This window comes from Scyliorhinus torazame, chromosome 17, assembly GCF_047496885.1.
Source record: "Scyliorhinus torazame isolate Kashiwa2021f chromosome 17, sScyTor2.1, whole genome shotgun sequence".
In the NCBI taxonomy this organism is placed as follows: Eukaryota; Metazoa; Chordata; class Chondrichthyes; order Carcharhiniformes; family Scyliorhinidae; genus Scyliorhinus; species Scyliorhinus torazame.
Window position 1 is genome coordinate 151,439,247 of NC_092723.1, and position 16,643 is coordinate 151,455,889.

The following is a 16,643-nucleotide window of genomic DNA, read 5'->3' on the forward strand; positions in this document are numbered from 1 at the left end:
GTTTTGGGGAAGTAAGTTCAAGGTCATAACTTCTCAGGCTTTCAATTCATTCCACATCTCAGAATGAGAGTGAAGAGAAAAGGGACATAAGACACTCATTTACTGTCATCATGTATGGCCTTGGTGGCATTGAATGCCACAGACACTGTTACTGCCAGTCCCCTATTTCTACTGGTCTCCTAAAAGGGGCTCAGCGGTTGGTGGTGTGCCAGCCCCCAATAGTTCCATGGGTCTTTCTGTAGTTAGAGTTGGCCTTGCCTGACAAAAGGGAAGGCAGAATGTTAATGTTCCTGTAGTACCCTGTTATAGCGATATGACCACCATAGGTACATAGCTGGAGATATGTGGAGGGCACATACAGTGAGAGGTATGTGTGAAACTGGCATCATTGGAAGAATGTGATGGTGAAGTGGAGCATCTGCAATTTAAACATGAGTCTATGTGTTAGTGAATTCTGCAGGTGAATGATGGAGCTGTGGTTCACTGAGTTACTTGATGGTTGGTAGTGTGGTGAATATGAGATGTCATGTTAGGTGGCATTTCACTGACCTTGACCACATGTGTGAGATCATTAAACTTTTTTGCAGTGCTGCCAGGACCTTATGGCCAGAATCCAGGTATTCACCTCCCTTGTCATATGCTCTTACTCACATTGGAAAGGGCCTTCTGCTTGCTGCAGTCTGTCCTGGACACCAATTGAGTCATTAGTAGTTCCGTCATTAAACCTTGGAACCCTCTCCTTTTTGACTGATGCACCATTTTTGTGGACTGTTAGTATTCCAAAATCTTTTTCTGTTAGTTCCCATTCAGTATTGAAGCTTTTCTTTAAGAGGGACAGTCTGCCTTTAAGAGTTGAAGGTTAGCTTCATCATATGCATGCCTCACATGCTGTAAGGCCCCTGATTGAGCTGCCAAACAGCCAGCAGTGCAACAGATGCTTTCTTCCAAGTTATAATCATGGTAATGAGTGCCAGCAGAAAACCTACATGATGGGCACTTCCAATGAAACTGGTATGGGCAGGTTACAAATCATGATTCTCACGCCCATAAACCAGAGTAAGCCAATTTTCAGCCTTTAGTATTTGTATTGTGATTGGATTTGCACACATATGTTGAATTTACATTCTTATCTCATGCCAAATGTTGCCCATTATTTACACTCTAGTTTCCAAAACAGAAATCGATATTTTATGAGGTTTCCAAATGCTTCCCAGGATTTTTGAAGGACAGGGGTCATAATAAAAGGTAGCGCAACTGTAGCATAGCAAGCACAATTCTGTTAATGCTGCGTGCACCAGGAGCTACAGTCAGGTAGATTCAAGTTATTTTGACTACTTTACAACAACATTAACAAAGCAATTCACTTAATAATGGACACAATAACAAGTGGAGAGATGATTATATTTATCTGTTGTCATTTTATGCATCGTGACTACCCTATATAGACTGCCAAAAAGCACGCCTGGAATTTTTATGCAAAGTTGTTTAAATCCACAGTTAATCCAATTTATGGTAAATATCAGACAAAGCTTGATTTTGTGTCATGTTCATCCAAATACTGTTCAAACACAATGACTGGGCATTGGAGCAATCTGAGAAAAGCGGCAAACAGAATGGAGGATAATTACACAGAAGCCAAAAATACAAGATGTTACATTTGACCAAAAAATACTGGCTTCTTTCCTTGTATGAGATGGAAGTAGTTGTCATTTGTACTGTAAAAGAACATTGGCCTTATAATGTAGCAACAGATGCAAATTAATTGAATGTGGTGTTCTCATAAATTCCTTTTTAAGCATCAAAAATGTCATCAGGTTGGTGATAATATTTACCATTCTTGTGTAAACAGTGTTAGTTAAGCGTTAACTACCATACTTTTGAATTACATGCACTCCTCATTCTAATAACTTCAAGAGCACTATAATTCCTTCCAGACGTGCATCATTTGGGAGTAACCTGTCACCGTTTTTGCTGAGAATATAATTGGCAACAGAAATTGTTTGATGCATTCAACAACTGCTACTTTATTGACAGGTGGACCATCTATGCTTTTGTTACTTCCATTCTTGGTTATTCCAATGTTCTCCTGGTCGGCCTTGCACCTACTGAAGTGGATTCTAACTCTAGCCCAAATATAGACTACCCTAGATCAGGAACACCCCCTCAACAATCACCCTCACTTGGGTTCAAGGCAGCAACTTCACACAGACATTTTGGGTCTGAGAAAGTGAACTACGTCTCCCCCAAGGAAAGCGACAATTAAGAGACAATACCTTTTCCCAATTAGACTGTTAAATAATTTGTTGGCTAAGACATTGCTGGGAAATTGAGTAAATTTAAGGACGAGATATACAGATATTTAATTAATAATGGGTTAGACCATAAGATAGAGATACCCTGATAGAGGTATACAAAATTATGAGGGGCATAGACAGAGTGGATAGTCAGAGGCTTTTCCCCAGGGTAGAGGGGTCAATTACTAGGGGGCATAGGTTTAAGGTGAGAGGGGCAAGGTTTAGAGTAGATGTACGAGGCAAGTTTTTTACGCAGAGGGTAGTGGGTGCCTGGAACTCACTACCGGAGGAGGTAGTGGAAGCAGGGACGATAGGGACATTTAAGGGGCATCTTGACAAATATATGAATAGGATGGGAATAGAAGGATACGGACCCAGGAAGTGTAGAAGATTGTAGTTTAGTCGGGCAGTATGGTCGGCACGGGCTTGGAGGTCCGAAGGGCCTGTTCCTGTGCTGTACATTTCTTTGTTCTTTGTTCTTTGTAAGACCATAAGACCATAAGACATAGGAGCGGAAGTAAGGCCATTCGGCCCATCGAGTCCACTCCACCATTCAATCATGGCTGATTTCAACTCCATTTACCTGCTCTCTCTCCATAGCCCTTAATTCCTCGAGAAATCAAGAATTTATCAACTTCTGTCTTAAAGACACTCAACGTCCCGGCCTCCACCGCCCTCTGTGGCACAGACACACCACTCTCTGGCTGAAGAAATTTCTCCTCATCTCAGTTCTAAAGTGACTCCCTTTTATTCTAAGGCTGTGCCCCCGGGTCCTAGTCTCCCCTGCTAATGGAAACAACTTCCCTACGTCCACCCTATCTAAGCCATTCATTATCTTGTAAGTTTCTATCAGATCTCCCCTCAACCTCCTAAACTCCAATGAATATAATCCCAGGATCCTCAGACGTTCATCATATGTTAGGCCTACCATTCCTGGGATCATCCGTGTGAATCTCCGCTGGACCCGCTCCAGTGCCAGTATGTCCTTCCTGAGGTGTGGGGCCCAAAATTGCTCACAGTATTCTAAATGGGGCCTAACTAATGCTTTATAAAGCTTCAGAAGTACATCCCTGCTTTTATATTCCAAGCCTCTTGAGATAAATGACAACATTGCATTTGCTTTCTTAATTATGCACTCAACCTGCAAGTTTACCTTTAGACAATCCTGGACTAGGACTCCCAAGTCCCTTCGCACTTCAGCATTATGAATTTTGTCACCGTTTAGAAAATATTCCATGCTTCTATTCTTTTTTCCAAAGGCCTCAACCGGGACCTGGGATTCATGTCACATTACATTCATCCCCCACCATCTGGCCTGCAAAATCCTACCAACTGTCCTGGCTTGATACAATTCACACCTCTTTAACCTGGGGTTACCCCATCTCTGGATCTGTAAAGATTTAATCACCTGCTAATGCTCACATTCCGAGCATTGTCTGGCATCTTTGAATTTGTCTATATATGTGTTTCTGGAACAGACCTCTGCATTCACCTGAGGAAGGAGCAGCGCTCCGAAAGCTAGTGACATCGAAACAAACCTGTTGGACTTTAACCTGGTGTTGTAAGACTTCGTACTTTTTCCAAAGTGCAAGACCTCGCACTTGCCCACGTTGAATTTCATCAGCCATTTCTTGGACCACTCTCCTAAACTGTCTAAATCTTTCTGCAGCCTCCCCACCTCCTCCATACTACCTGCCCCTCCACCTATCTTTGTATTATCGGCAAACTTAGCCAGAATGCCCCCAGTCCCGTCATCTAGATCGTTAATATATAAAGAGAACAGCTGTGGCCCCAATACTGAACCCTGCGGGACACCACTCGTCACCGGTTGCCATTCCGAAAAAGAACCTTTTATCCCAACTCTCTGCCTTCTGCCTGACAGCCAATCGTCAATCCATGTTAGTACCTTGCCTCGAATACCATGGGCCCTTATTTTACTCAGCAGTCTCCCGTGAGGCACCTTATCAAAGGCCTTTTTCGAAGTCAAGATAGATAACATCCATTGGCTCTCCTTGGTCTAACCTATTTGTTATCTCTTCAAAGAACTCTAACAGGTTTGTCAGGCACGACCTCCCCTTACTAAATCCATGCTGACTTGTCCTAATCCGACCCTGCACTTCCAAGAATTTAGAAATCTCATCCTTAACAATGGATTCTAGAATCTTGCCAACAACCAAGGTTAGGCTAATTGGCCTTTAATTTTCCATCTTTTTCCTTGTTTCCTTCTTGATCAGGGGGGTTACATCAGCGATTTTCCAATCCTCTGGGACTTTCCCTGACTCCAGTGACTTTTGAAAGATCATAACTAACGCCTCCACTATTTCTTCAGCTATCTCCTTTAGAACTCTAGGATGTAGCCCATCTGGGCCCGGAGATTTATCAATTTTTAGACCTCTTAGTTTCTCTAGCACTTTCTCCTTTGTGATGGCTACCATATTCAACTCTGCCCCCTGACTCTCCTGAATTGTTGGGATATTACTCATGTCTTCTACTGTGAAGACTGACGCAACGTACTTATTTAGTTCCTCAGCTATTTCCTTGTCTCCCATCACTAGATTACCAGCGTCATTTTGGAGCGGCCCAATGTCAACTTTTGCCTCCCGTTTGTTTTTAATGTATTTAAAGAAACTTTTACTATCATTCCTAATGTTACTGGTTAGCCTACCTTCATAATTGATCCTCTCTTTCCTTATTTCTCTCTTTGTCATCCTCTGTTTGTTTTTGTAGCCTTTCCAATCTTCTGACTTCCCACTACTCTTTGCCACATTATAGGCTTTCTCTTTTGCTTTGATGCATTCCCTAACTTCCTTTGTCAGCCATGGCTGCCTAATCCCCCCTCTGATAACCTTTCTTTTCTTTGGGATGAACCTCTGTACTGTGTCCTCAGTTACTCCCAGAAACTCCTGCCTTTGCTGTTCTACTGTCTTTCCCACTAGGCTCTGCTCCCAGTCGATTTTCATCAGTTCCTCCCTCATGCCCCTGTAGTTACCTTTATTTAACTGTAACACCTTTACATCTGATTCTACCTTCTTTCTTTCAAATTGGAGATTGAATTCTACCATATTATGATCACTGCCTCCTAAGTTGAAGGGTTATGGAGAACAGGCAGGAAAGTGGAGTTGAGGCTGAAAGCAGCTCAGCATGATTGCATTGAATTGCAGAGCGGATCGAAGGGCAGGATTGCCTATTCCTGCTCCGAATTCTTATTTTTTTTATAACTACCCAGGTATTATAAAGGTCCAGGGGTCTCTCTTCAAAAAGAGATATTGCCACTTTCATAAAATACAAGAGAGGTGAGTTCTTATACTGCATGCAGAAGACTACAAGAGACTTTATTACTTACCATCATTTTTTACAAGTTTATTACAGAACTATTTAAAACAGGTTCGATCCCAGCCCTGGGTCACTGTCTGTGTGGAGTTTGCACATTCTTCCCGTGTCTGCATGGGTTTCACCCCCACAACCCAAAGATGCGCATGTTAGGTGGATTGGCCACACTAAATTGCCCATTAATTGGAAAAAAACTAATTGGGTACCCTAAATTTATTTTTAAAAAAAGGAAAAAAAACACAAAACGCTTTAAAGTGAATAAGTGCATCGCAACATTATTGACTATAAAAGATTTAAAAAACATAGTATTAGTTTAAATAACTTGCCAGTTTTTATAGTCGATGCCCAGTCCAATGAAGGCAAGCATTCTGTATACTTTCTTGACTACCTTGTCCACTTATGTTGCCACTTTCAAAGATCTGTGGACCTGCACGACAAGAGCTCTCTGACTTTCTATATTCCAAAGAGTTTTGCCATTTACTGTATATTTCTCCTCCATGTTAGACCTACCAAAATGCATTACCTCACATTCGTCTGGATTAAACTGCATTTGCCATTTCTCTGCCCAAGTCTCCAACCTATCTATGTCCTACTGTATCCTCTGACAATCCTCAACACTATCTGCCACTCCATCAACCTTGGTGTCATCCGCGCACTTATTAATCAGACCAGCTACATTTTCCTCCAAATGGTTTCCCTTAGTGTCCAAAGGTTAGGCGGGGTTGCGTGGGAGTGGGCCTAGGTAGGGTGCTCTTTCAGAGGGTCGGTCCTTTCGTAATGACATCTGCTGTACCTCAGCTCTTAGCTGGTTTGGTAGGGAGATTGCAGTTACAACACTCACCAGCAGAGTGTGGGCACCAATCTTGTGATACCCTGCTGGTGAGTGTTGTAACGGCAATCTCCCTACCAAACTGGTTTAGCACAGTGCGCCAAATTGCTGGCTTGTACTGCAGAACACAGCCAGCAACGCGGGTTCAATTCCCGTACCAGCCTCCCTGAACAGGCGCCGGAATGTGGCGATTCAGGGCATTTCACAGTAACTTCATTGAAGCTTAATTGTGACAATAAGTGATTATTATTATTATAATCTTGCTGATATCTGCCTTTATCAGACCAACAAATTCCCAGTTTTTTTACAGTCATAACCACTGTAAAAATCTACCCCATAAGAACTTCAATCTTCCCTGCTAACCCCTACGAGGCAGAGGCCTACAGTAATCCCATCTTTCAGGGGAGGGATGCCGTTTGTATTCCTGTGAGGCAGAGGTGTAGACTGACCTTCAGGAGGTGTATAGGCACAGCTGTGACCATCCGGGGCGGGCAGGAGTATGGGCCAGAGCATGGTTTTGCTTCCATGCAGCCGAGACATCATGTCTGTCAATAGGCTCCAGCTTAGTGACAGCTTGACTTGGGACAAGCCTGCCAGGGCATGATTATCATTGAGAATGTGGTCAATATTATCCCATTTCCCTTGATCATCAGGATAGGCAGCTAAAGCGTCTTCACAATGCATACTGACAGCAGACATATGATACTGCTCAGTTAAGGCACTATGAACTGTTTCCCAGTTACTATTAGGAAGATGTTTGTCTGACCGATAAGCATCTGTCAAACCACTCATTTTTAAATGTACACTGAACGATCTTCCCAACTGAAACCATAACATTGTCATTTTGCAATGCCTGCAGATAATAGGCATAAATCTGAATCCAGTTACTACACAGGGTTACGTGGGGGAACTAGATCCAGACGTTGATTCATCTGCAAACGCTGTCTCAAATGTTCCGGTCCCCAATCCTTGCAACAAGATTCGATCTTTTCAAGATTGTGTAACATCCACCTGGCCTTATCATGGTCTATACAGCCAGATCAGCCACTTGTAGCAAGATTCGCACTTCCCAAGGGTGAAATCTGAGCTGCAGGCTGACAGGTAGAAACAGGATCTACAGTAACAGAACATGCAAAACATATAGCCATAGCATTCTGGCCGAGGGTGTAGTGATACAGCAACTGTTTATAACCTTCCCTGAGGTGATGAGGTGGCCTTTCACCAAAAGGGAGCCATCAAATTCGAAACACATGGCCACCATGGATGTATGGAACATCCAGGCCAGTGATTCTACCGTGAATACCACTGCCCTGATGAACACTAATTGTGTTTGGGTGCATTTAATCATAGAATCATAGAATTCCTGCAGTGCAGAAGGCGGCCATTCGGCCCATTGATTCTCCACTGACCCTCTGAAAGAGCACCCTACCTAGGCCCTTCCCCGCAATCCCGCTTAACCTTTGGACACTAAGGGGCAATTTAGCATGCCTAATCCACCTAACCTGAACATCTTTGGGCTGTGGGAGGAAACCGAGTACCCTGATGAAACCCAGGCAGATACGGGGAGAATGTGCAAACTCCACACAGTCACCTAAGGTCAGAATCAAATCCAGGTCTCTGGCGCTCTAAGGCAACAGTGTTACCCACTGTGCACAGTGCCACCCTTCATTAAGAAATCAAATTGAGCAGGGGTATTGTCCTGAACGTCCAATCAATCAGCTGGATCTCTTCCTCCTGGGGTTCAAGAACGACAGTACCATGGACTTCAGCAGTCCCAGCAGCATCCTTTGTTTAAGAAGGGTAGCAAGGATAATCCAGGGAACTACAGGCCGGTGGGCCTTACATCAGTGGTAGGGAAATTACGAGAGAGAATTCTTTGAGACAGGATCTACTCCCATTTGGAAGCAAGTGGATGTATTAGCAAGAGGCAGCACGGTTTTGTGAAGGGGAGGTGGTGTCTCACTAACTTGAGAGAGTTTTTCGAAGAGGCCACAAAGATGATTGATGCAGGTAGGGCAGTGGATGCTGTCTATATGGACTTCAGTAAGGCCTTTGACAAGGCCCCTCATGGCAGACTAGTACAAAAGGTGATGTCACACGGGGTCAGAGGTGAGCTGGCAAGGTGGATACAGAACTGGCCAGGTCATAGAAGGCAGAGAGTAGCAATGGAAGGGTGCTTATCTGATTGGAGGGCTGTGTCGCAGCGGTGCTGCGACCTTTGCTGTTCATAGTACATATAAATAATTTGGAGGAAAGTGTAATTGGTCTGATTAGTAAGTTTGCGGACGACACAAAGGTTGGTGGAATTGCGGATAGCGATGAGGACTGTCAGAGGATACTGTAGGATTTAGATCGTTTGGCGACTTCGGCGGAGAGATGGCAGATGGAATTTAATCCGGATAAATGTGAAGTAATGCATTTGGAAGGTCTAATACAGGTAGGGAATATACAGTGAATGGTAGAATCCTCAAGAGTATTGACAGTCAGAGAGATCTAGGTGTACAGGTCCACAGGTCACTGAAAGGGGCAACACAGGTGGAGAAGGTAGTCAAGAAGGCATATGGCATGCTTGTCTTCATTGGCCGGGGCATTGAGTATAAAAATTGGCAAGTCATGTTGCAGCTGTATAGAACCTTAGTTAGGCCACACTTGGAGTATAGTGTTCAATTCTGGTCGCCACACTACCAGAAGGTGTGGAGGCTTTAGAGAGGTTGCAGAAGAGATTTACTAGGATGTTGCCAGGTATGGAGGGCATTAGCTATGAGGAGAGGTTGAATAAACTTGGTTTGTTCTCACTGGAATGAAGGAGGTTGAGGGGCGACCTGATAGAGGTCTACAAAATTATGAGGGGCATAGACAGAGTGGATAGTCAGAGACTTTTTCCCAGGGTAGAAGGGTCAATTACTGGGAGGCATAGGTTTAAGGTGCAAGGGGCAAGGTTTAGAGGAGATGTACGAGGTAAGTTTTTTACACAGAGGGTAGTGGGTGCCTGGAACTCGCTGTCGGAGGAGGTAGAGGAAGCAAGGACGATAGTGACGTTTAAGGGGCATCTTGACAAATACATGAATAGGATGGGAATGGAGGGATACGGATCCCGTAAGTGTAGAAGATTTTAGTTTAGGCGGGCAGCATGGTCGGCACAGGCTTGGAGGGCCAAAGGGCCAGTTCTTGTGCTGTACTTTTCTTTGTTCTTTGTTCATCAAAGCCTTCAATTTCAGAAATTACCAGTTGATCGGGGAGAGGTTTGGGAATTGGATTAAAGCATTGAGTGGGATCTCCCAATGTGCAGACCAAGCGATTATCTCAGGAGCGAACCTCAGCTAGGTTTTAAAGTGAACTTTCAGTAAATTTCCAATCTCAAGTTTGAATCAGGTGGAGCTCGAACTTAAACCTTACAGATCTGTCTCTTGGAGTTTAAATCTGGGTCTTAGTACCACTGTCAGTAAACACCCCTACTCTACTTATAAACCTAAAATAGGCCTACTAGACAGGAACCATAAGCATTGGGTTCTGCAGCAGTGAAAGACAATCTGAAATGTGCCTTTTCAAGAACATATCTGGGATGCCATTTGAAGTGGATTAAAACTCGAGCCCAAAATATAGAGTACCTTAAATCGGGAGCACTCTCTCAACCTGAGTTCAAGGCAGGAACTTCAGACGGACACTTATTTTGGGTCACAGAAAGTGAACCATGTCTCCCCCAAAGAAAGCAACTATTAAGAGTAATTACATTTTCTCAGATAGACTGTTAAATCATTTGTTGGCCAATGTATAACTATCTGATTATTATAAGGGTCCAGAGGTCTCTCTTCAAAAATTGTATCTTCTCACTTTCAGAAAATTCAAGAGAGGTGGGTTCTTATACTGCATGCCAAAGACTATAGGGGCATTAAACGTTACCAACTTATTTACAAGTATATTGCGAACTATTTATTTAACAAAGCTGTCAGCAAGTGCTCGCCATGTGTATACTTTAAGGCTTCTGGGTAAAAATGGCTCAACTTGAATAAGTGTCCACATCTCAATTCTAAAGTATAATATCTTAAATACATGTGAATTCTACCTATTTATTCATAGATTTCCTTCACATTACCACCGTCCATAAACATGTTCATCTGAAGCTCCCATTGACCCCTCACCCCTGTGCTGCCGATCCACATTGGCTCTCAGTCTGGCAGAGCCTTGATGTTAAAACTACCATCTGCGTTTTTGAATTCCTCCATGACCTTTCTGTTCCCTATCCATGTTACCATATCTAGCCCTATAACCCTCAGAGGTTTCTACGTCCCTTCAAATCTTACACATTGAAAATTTTCATCGTTCCACCATTGGTGGCTGTGCCTTCAGCTGTCGAGGCCCTGAGTTCTGGAATTTCCTTGCTAAGCTTCTGCCTCTCTCTCTCTCCTCCTTCAAGTCATTCTTTGAAATCTACCTCTTTAACCATGTTTTTGGTCACTTGTCCTAATATCGCTTTAGGTGATGCAGAATCAAATATTATTCTGCCTAGGGTCCTGTAAAGTGCCTTGTTAAATTCTTGGTTATTGTTTCTGTTGTAAGTAACCTGTGCTGAATTTAACACACAAATCTCTTTCTCCACAGCTCACAGCTATGCATCAGCTAATCACAGCGTTAACTTTGGCCTGTCTGCTGAGTGCAGTCTATTCGATTCAAATTTGTGCTTTTAACATTAGAACCTTTGGAGATAAAAAAATGTCAAATGCCACCATTGCAAACATCATTGTTCATGTAAGTATCACAGTGCTAATTTAAAATAGTTCAACGTGGATCTCATTGGAAATTTAGATCGCAGTTACTAACACTGAAATAAAAACAGAAGTTGCTCGAACGCTCAATTGCTCAAGCAACAACTGTGCAGAGAGAAACAGAGTTAAAGGGGGCGATTCTCCGAGCCCCGCGCCGGGCCGGGGAATCGCCGCAACCGCACCCCGATGCCGGTGCGCGATTCCCCGGGGGGTGGAGAATCAGCACCATTTGCGCTGGCACGTTTGGAGTGGCCGTGGGATGCTGGAATCGGCGGGGTCGCCAATTCTCCGCCACGGATGGGCCAAGCGGCTGCCCCGATACGACAGAGTCCCGCCGGCGCCGTTCACCCCGGTCGCTGCTGGCGGGAACTCTGCGGGAACGCTTGGGGGTGGCCGGTGGGGGGGGGGGGGGGCTCTGATGGGGTCTGGCCCGCGATCGTCGCCCACCGATCGGTGCGCCGGCCTCTCCCCCCGGTCATACTTTCCGGCGCGGCCGGCCCCTGAACACCAACCACATGTTCGGTTGGGGCCGGCGCGCGTAAGAAGTTCCCCATGCAGGCGCAGGATGGCGCGGCCCAACTGCACATGCGCGGGTTGGAGCGGTGCCCATTTGGCGCCGCATAAGGAGGCTGGAGCGGCGTCAACTGCTCCAGTGCCGTGCTGGCCCCTGTGAGGGCCAGAATCGGTCGTGCCTGGGCCCTGTTCACAACGTTGTCAAACCCGACCTCAATATCGGAGAATCGCCCCTAATATTTCTGGTTAATGACCTTTTATTGGAACTGAATACTATTGAAATCCTATAGTAAAGTTTACAATCCTGACTTCCATGCTAGTGGTCATTTAAAAAAAATATATATTTTTATTACAGTTTTTTCCATTTTTTACAAATAACATAACCCTCAAGACTGGTCCAGTACAGCATAAATGCTTCTGCATACATGAATAGAGAAAAAGGCAGGAGAACGGTAACACATTTGGTCGAGCTTAATGATTAAACTTGGTGTCTTCGACTAAACAATAAAAAAGAACAACGAGTGAGTAATCCAGATACCAAGCGCAATTCAACGGAAACATTTCTTTTTTTTAAGAGTACCCAATTTATTTTTTCCAATTAAGGGGCTATTTAGCGTGGCCAATCCACCTACCCTGCCCGCCTTTGGGTTGTGGGCATGAGACCCACACAGACACGGGGAGAACGTGCAAACTCCACATGGACAGTGACCCAGTGCCGGGACCGAACCTGGGACCTCGGCGCCGTGAGTCAGCAGTGCTAACCACTGCGCACCGTGCTGCCCACGAACGGAAACATTTCTAAGTGTTATTTTGGGTGTGGTTGGTGGGGTGTTTCTCGCCGTTCGAGTTGGCGAGATTGTGGCTTGTATTCCACGTTACTTACTGCTGGAAATGTGCCCCCATGAACTTCTCGCCATAACTGGCTGTCTCGCCGTCTGATTCACCTGACTCACGCCACAGCTTCTCACCTCTAACAAGGGGGAGCTGCTTTTAAATGCTACCTCACCACGCACTCCCAGTCAACACACAGACCTGCTCCTCGCTTTGGGGATGCTAGCCTGACCAGACTTTTCAACACTGTGGATGAGAGGGGGAGGGGACCCTGTTACTCCGATGGGATCGGAGGTCTGCTGGATCCCAGGACTCAACTGGGTCCCAGTCAGATGCCGAGCCTCTGGACAAGATTCTCCCAGAGCTGATGCAGATGATTGACCAGAGCCTTGGCATTCAGGAGGGGATGTCAGGGACATTTCAGCAACTAAATGACGGCTGTGAGATTTCTCGTTGGCTAGTCGGGTAATTCCCGGGAGGCCGTTGCTTTCGACTTCAATCTTGCTGATGAGATTGAAATGAATAAATAATAAGGGTCAATGATATGCTCGCCATTTTTGGGCGAGATCTGGAACTCACCATCATAATCGGGCCGGTTGAGATGCAAACTGGGTCGCGCCAGGCACAAATCTCAATTTTGGCCTTTCCCGCTATTTACCCAGAGCTCCCAGATCCGTGCCGGGCGCAACATGGTGGTTGAGTCGGGAAGAAGAAGATAAAGCCATGTAAACATGGTAATATAGTGAACACCACCATGTATAGTGAGTTCAAGACAGAGCCACCTAACTTATGGAACGGTGTGGGAGCAAGTCAGACATAGCCTATAAATTTGAGATAGGGGCTCCATACTTTTTGTAATGAATCCGATTTAGAACCGAGTAGGCAAGTTAAGAATTCCATGGGGATACATTCCATGATCATTTCATGTCATTTCTGAACCGAAGGGAATTTATCTCTAATCCAGGAGCAAAGGAGGTCAGGATTTTATACTGCCCTTTTTCATTAGTGGCAAGAATTCTCCTATCTGGGAGCCCCAGAATTAGGAATAAAAGATCAAATTCTAAGGCCTTTTCAAATATCTTCTCAAGTTCTTTAAGTATACCAGATCAGTAGGATTTAGTTTTGACACAGGACCACACACAGTGTGTGTAGCCACTCTTGACTACGTTTCACTTTTGGCATAACGAGGATACAGCAGATTCAAACCTCTGTCGCAAACTTGGTCTGATATGCAGACAGTGTAACATTTTAAACTGAGCCTCTTTCATGGAATCATAGAATTTACAGCGAGAAGGAGGCCGTTCGGCCCGTTGAGTCTGCACCGGCCCTTGGAAAGAGCACCCCACCTAAGCCCACACCTCCACTCTAGCCCCGTAACCCCACCTAACTTTCTTTGGACACTAAGGGACAATTTAGCACGGCCAATCCACCTAACCTGCACATCTTTGGACTGTGGGAGGAAACCGGAGCACTTGGAGGAAAGCCACGCAGACATGGGGAGAAAATGCAAACTCCACACAGACAGTTTCCCGAGGCCAGAATTAAACCCGGGTCCCTGGAACTGTGAGGCAGCAGTGCGAACCACTGTGCCACCATGCTGCTCTAACTCTAAATTAATCCTTGGAAAGAGGGCGGCAGAGCGGCGACGCTGATTGGCTGTTGCGGGGAGTGATTTGCCTCAGGTGCAGTCACTGTGACTAGAAGGAGCTCTCAGTGAGGATAGACTGCGGGGACAAGTTGAGGCAAGTATCCTGTGTAGCCACCTAAAATGGCTGATTCCCTATTAATTTGGCCAAAACCCGATATAAAATGGCTATCCGAAAAGGCTGATGGGAAAAGCAGCCAACAGGACACAAACGGACAGCTGCAGACAGAATAGCGTATTCGGCTCCGGGGAAGTCAGCCCAGGTCGATACCTACGACTATTAGCAGCACATCAACCCAGCCATCTGCAGTTTAATCGGCGATCCCCGGGAACAATTGCAACATATTAGCAATTGAATGCCGGGCCAGACCTCTCGGCGCCTGCAGTGGCTGAAACAAAGACAGGTGAACGACCACCCCCCGATCGAGGAATCGCCCCATTATTGGAGCATATCGAACCCAGTGATTGGGAACAAGTCCAATCACTTGGGACTCAGGGTCAAGGGCCGCCCTGAGAGGCGGGAAGCCCTGGGCCCTATAAATTGAGGGGCCAAGTTCAGATCTCTCTCTCTCTCCCTTCTTCTCCTGCTCGCAACCTTCGCAAGAACATCGACCAGAAACTGTAAGTTTGACTCCAGCGATCGCTACCCGATAGAGACTCTTAGCCATCGACTCATATCAGCCTTTTGAATCCCGCAGGCCAGATCCAATTCGATAAACCATTTGTTTTCCTGACCTGGTGGGCCATCCCCAAAAGTTAAGTATTGGCCAGTAGTGGTAGGTTTTGATATAGATAGTAGGATTATTGTGTAAGTATTTGTTGCTGTACATAATAAATGACCATTGATTTCAATCTTACTAAGCGGTGTGCTGACTTATTAATCATAACTCGAGCTTGAACCACGTGGCGATATCAGAAAGATACCTGGCGACTCGTGAGCAAAGGTGACATAATCAGAGGTAATAAAACTAAGGCTAAAAAGAGCAACATAATTGGCGACTTCGCCGGGACCCGACATAGAAGTGGAAAACCACTCCGGGAGAACCCCAGAAATTTGAATAGAATCCAATTGGAAACAAAAACAAAAAAACCACAAGTGTTCAAGCGGTTCTGGTTAATAATTCACAATTCGGAAGTGTGTGTATGCATGCATAACTAACAGGGTTATAAGGTAAAACTGATAGATTTTGTTGCGTCAAAACTGTCGGAAGTCGGTATTTTCGGAAATTAGCGCAAGCCGTACCCGCACCTACGACACCACCTTAGCCCCCGGTTCCAAATTCGAACCAAGCAAGCAGATAAGAGAGATGGCCATGCAGGCAATGCAACGCCTCATGAACCCCGAAGAATTTGCGGTCGCACCGATCAGCAGCATTAAAGTGGGACAGTGTCCCATTTGAGAAGTGGAAATTCGGAAATTTCTACAGGGCAAAGGATGGCCCGTGTGGAGCGGTTTCTGTAATAATGACGACTCAGGTCCCGGGAGTATAGGGCATACTTGGTGGGAGAACATGAGTGAAATTCATAAGAAAAGCTTAGCGAAAGCGCGATGGCAATCGTGGCCTGTATGGCACAATTGCGAGGCACAGAGGAGGTCATCAGGACGCTCCGCAAAGAAATAGAAGGCATACATCGAATGAGTAAAATCGATGTATGCGAGATGGAAAAAGAGAACCTGGAATTGAAAAGGCAGTTAGAAGCCAAGGATGAAGAGGTGGCTGACGCCAAACGGGGTCACCAGTCTTGTCTGGCGCATTTAAGCAGTTTTCAATCCCAGTATGAGAAGGCTTATCAGGACACGCAGCGTGCAGTCCTGGTTAAGAAAGAGACAGAGAAGCAGGTGGAGACGCTACAGAAGCAATGTAGTGATCTCAAGGCAGCCTTGAGAGCGCTCCACGCTGCAACCACGGAACAAAGGCAGAGTAGCTTAGACCACGCGAAGTGCCGAAAGCAAATTACAGACCTGCAATCAATGCTTTCTGTCCAAAAGGGATTCCAAGAAACCTTTGGGGAAAGTTTAGAACAGGAAGACGGCCCTGATTGGGAAGAATTGCAGGAGACAGCGCAGAGATATGTTCAGGGAACATGTGCGCAGGGAAAGCCCCAAAGGAGGAAAGCACCCCCACCCCCCACACAGCAGGTAATTCAGGCTCCCATGAACCCTGTAACAACCCACCGCACAGCCACAGCAGACGAGGCAGAAGTCTTATATTCCACCCCCCTCACAGTGACCCAATTACGGGACGCGTGTGCTAAAATCACACCGTTCCTCCCCGCTTCAGACCCACACCATTTCTTTGCCACCATCAAACACCAGGCGACCTTGTACAGCCTGGATGAGAAAGAGCAGGTAAAGCTCACGGTCCTCAGCTTAGACCCATCGGTCGCAGCAGCCCTCCCCGACCCACAGAATGTAGGAGGAGGCACCCTTGCAGAAA

The 16,643-nt window shown here is 45.6% G+C and overlaps 1 protein-coding gene across 1 annotated transcript in view; it reads left to right on the plus strand.

The window, feature by feature from the left end:
- The first annotated feature begins 1,458 nt into the window (after window positions 1-1,458).
- dnase1 (deoxyribonuclease I) overlaps window positions 1,459-16,643 on the plus strand; it is a 54,606-nt gene continuing 39,421 nt past the window's right edge. Inside the window, exons 1-2 of the mRNA XM_072481289.1 lie at window positions 1,459-1,512; window positions 11,053-11,199. Coding sequence (XP_072337390.1) covers window positions 1,474-1,512; window positions 11,053-11,199 — 186 coding nt within the window. The 5' untranslated portion in view covers window positions 1,459-1,473. The remainder of the gene's footprint in view (window positions 1,513-11,052; window positions 11,200-16,643) is intronic.